Source organism: Gobio gobio, assembly GCF_949357685.1.
Source record: "Gobio gobio genome assembly, chromosome: 6".
Lineage (NCBI taxonomy): Eukaryota > Metazoa > Chordata > Actinopteri > Cypriniformes > Gobionidae > Gobio > Gobio gobio.
The window spans coordinates 62,311,252-62,313,751 of NC_137102.1; the positions used below are offsets into that span (position 1 = coordinate 62,311,252).

Below are 2,500 nucleotides of genomic sequence, written 5' to 3' on the forward strand. Positions count from 1 at the left end.
AGTGTGTGTGTGTGTGAGTCAGAGTGTGTGTGTGTGTGTGTGTGAGAGAGTGTGTGTGTGTGTGTGTGTGAGTCAGAGTGTGTGTGTGTGTGTGAGAGAGTGTGTGAGAGAGTGTGTGTGAGTCAGAGTGTGTGTGTGTGTGTGTGTGAGAGTGTGTGTGTGAGAGCATGAGAGAATGAGTGTGTGTGTGTGAGAGAGTGTGTGTGAGAGAGTGAGTGCGTGTGAGTCAGAGTGTGTGTGTGTGAGAGAGTGTGTGTGAGAGAGTGTGTGTGTGTGAGTCAGAGTGTGTGTGTGTGTGAGTGTGTGTGTGTGTGTGTGTGAGTGTGTGAGCATGTGAGTGTGTGAGCGTGTGTGAGTGTGTGTGTGTGAGCGTGTGAGAATGAGTGTGAGTGTGTGTGAGTGAGAGTGTGTGTGTGAGAGTATGTGTGAGTGAGTGAGAGATGAATGTGTGTGAGTGAGAGTGTGTGTGTGTGTGTGTGTGAGTGTGTGTGTGAGTGTGAGTGAGTGAGTGTGTGTGTGAGTGAGAGTGTGTGTGTGTGAGTGAGTGAGTGTGTGTGTGTGTGTGAGCATGTGAGCGTGTAAGAATGAGTGTGAGTGTGTGTCTGTGTGAGTGAGAGAGTGTGTGTGTGTTACATGTTCAGTCGATAGGCGTGTGTTTCTCTACACAGTGCACTGTCCACTGGTCAGGCGCGAGTGATGCAGTGAATGTAACGGTTGTCACGGATACGTGTGAAAGGTTTGATGTTGCCCTGATGTTATGAAGATTAATAAACACTAACACTCGTCAATCATGAAGACACCAGAGCGATTGAGAGGGAAAGTAAAGATATTTAATATGGAAACATTTACAGTGAACAGAGCAACACGCACAGGCCTCCGGGCGGCAGTGCAGAAGGGCATGCTGGGATACCGCCTCTACACATACCAGTGCAGAAGGGCATGCTGGGATACCGCCTCTACACATACCACTGGAAGCCGAACTTCTTCTGGAGCAGCTCCTCACGGGGTCGGAGGTTAAAGAGCTCCTCTGTGACCGGAGGGACCCAGCGCTCCGTGTGGAACGACTTCTCTCCCACCTGAGAGCAAAGAGGACATCATGTGACATCATCATCATCATCATCGTGACATCACCATCATCATCATCATCATCGTGACATCACCATCATCATCATCATCATAAACATCATCATCATCATGTGACATCACCATCATCATCATCATGTGACATCACCATCATCATCATGTGACATCACCATCATCATCATCATCATGTGACATCACCATCATCATCATCATCATGTGACATCACTATCATCATCATCATGTGACATCACTATCATCATCATGTGACATCATCATCATCATCATCATCATCGTGTGTGTGTGTGAGACAGTGTGAGTGTGTGTGAGTGTGTGTGTGTGAGTGTGAGACGGTGTGAGTATGTGTGAGTGTGTGTGTGTGAGTGTGAGACAGTGTGAGTATGTGTGAGTGTGTGTGTGTGAGTGTGAGAATGTGTGAGTGTGTGTGAGAGTGAGACAGTGTGAGTATGTGTGAGTGTGTGTGAGAGTGAGACAGTGTGAGTGTGTGAGTGTGTGTGTGTAAGAGTGTGTGTGAGAGTGAGACAGTGTGAGTGTGTGTGTGTGTGTGTGTGTGTGTGTGTGTGTGACAGTGTGAGTGTGTGTGAGACAGTGTGTGTGAGACAGTGTGTGTGTGTGTGTGTGTGTGTGTGTGTGTGTGTGTGTGTGTGTGTGTGTGAGAGAGAGTAAGACAGTGTGAGACAGTGTGAGTGTGTGAGAGTGAGACAGTGTGAGTGTGAAAGTGAGTGTGTGTGTGTGTGTGAGTGTGAGAGACAGTGTGAGTGTGAGACCGTGTGAGTGTGTGTGAGTGAGTGTGAGACCGTGTGAGTGTGTGTGAGTGAGTGTGAGACCGTGTGAGTGTGTGTGAGTGAGTGTGAGACAGTGTGAGTGTGTGTGTGAGAGACAGTGTGAGTGTGAGTGAGTGAGTGACAGTGTGAGTGTGTGTGAGTGAGTGAGAGACAGACAGACAGTGTGAGTGAGTGTGAGACAGTGTGAGTGTGTGTGAGACAGTGTGAGTGTGTGTGAGTGAGTGAGAGACAGTGTGAGTGTGTGTGAGTGAGTGAGAGACAGTGTGAGTGTGTGTGAGTGAGTGAGAGACAGTGTGAGTGTGTGTGTGTGTGTGAGAGACAGTGTGAGTGTGTGTGTGTGTGAGTGAGTGTGAGACAGTGTGAGTGAGTGTGTGACAGTGTGAGTGTGAGACAGTGTGAGTGTGAGACAGTGTGAGTGTGAGACAGTGTGAGTGTGAGACAGTGTGAGTGTGAGTGTGTGAGTGTGAGACAGTGTGAGTATGTGTGTGTGTGTGTGTGTGTGTGTGTGTGAGTGTGAGACAGTGTGAGTATGTGTGAGTGTGTGTGAGAATGTGTGAGTGTGTGAGAGTGAGACAGTGTGAGTATGTGTGAGTGTGTGTGAGAGTGAGACAGTG

At 48.5% G+C, this 2,500-nt stretch overlaps 1 protein-coding gene across 1 annotated transcript in view; it reads right to left on the bottom strand.

Annotated features, from left to right (window-relative positions):
- Nucleotides 1–808: 808 nt before the first annotated feature.
- The window catches only part of LOC307127674 (NADH dehydrogenase [ubiquinone] 1 alpha subcomplex subunit 13-like), a 9,849-nt gene continuing 8,157 nt past the window's right edge, over nucleotides 809–2,500 (bottom strand). Inside the window, exon 5 of the mRNA XM_079819070.1 lies at nucleotides 809–1,076. Coding sequence (XP_079675196.1) covers nucleotides 957–1,076 — 120 coding nt within the window. The 3' untranslated portion in view covers nucleotides 809–956. The remainder of the gene's footprint in view (nucleotides 1,077–2,500) is intronic.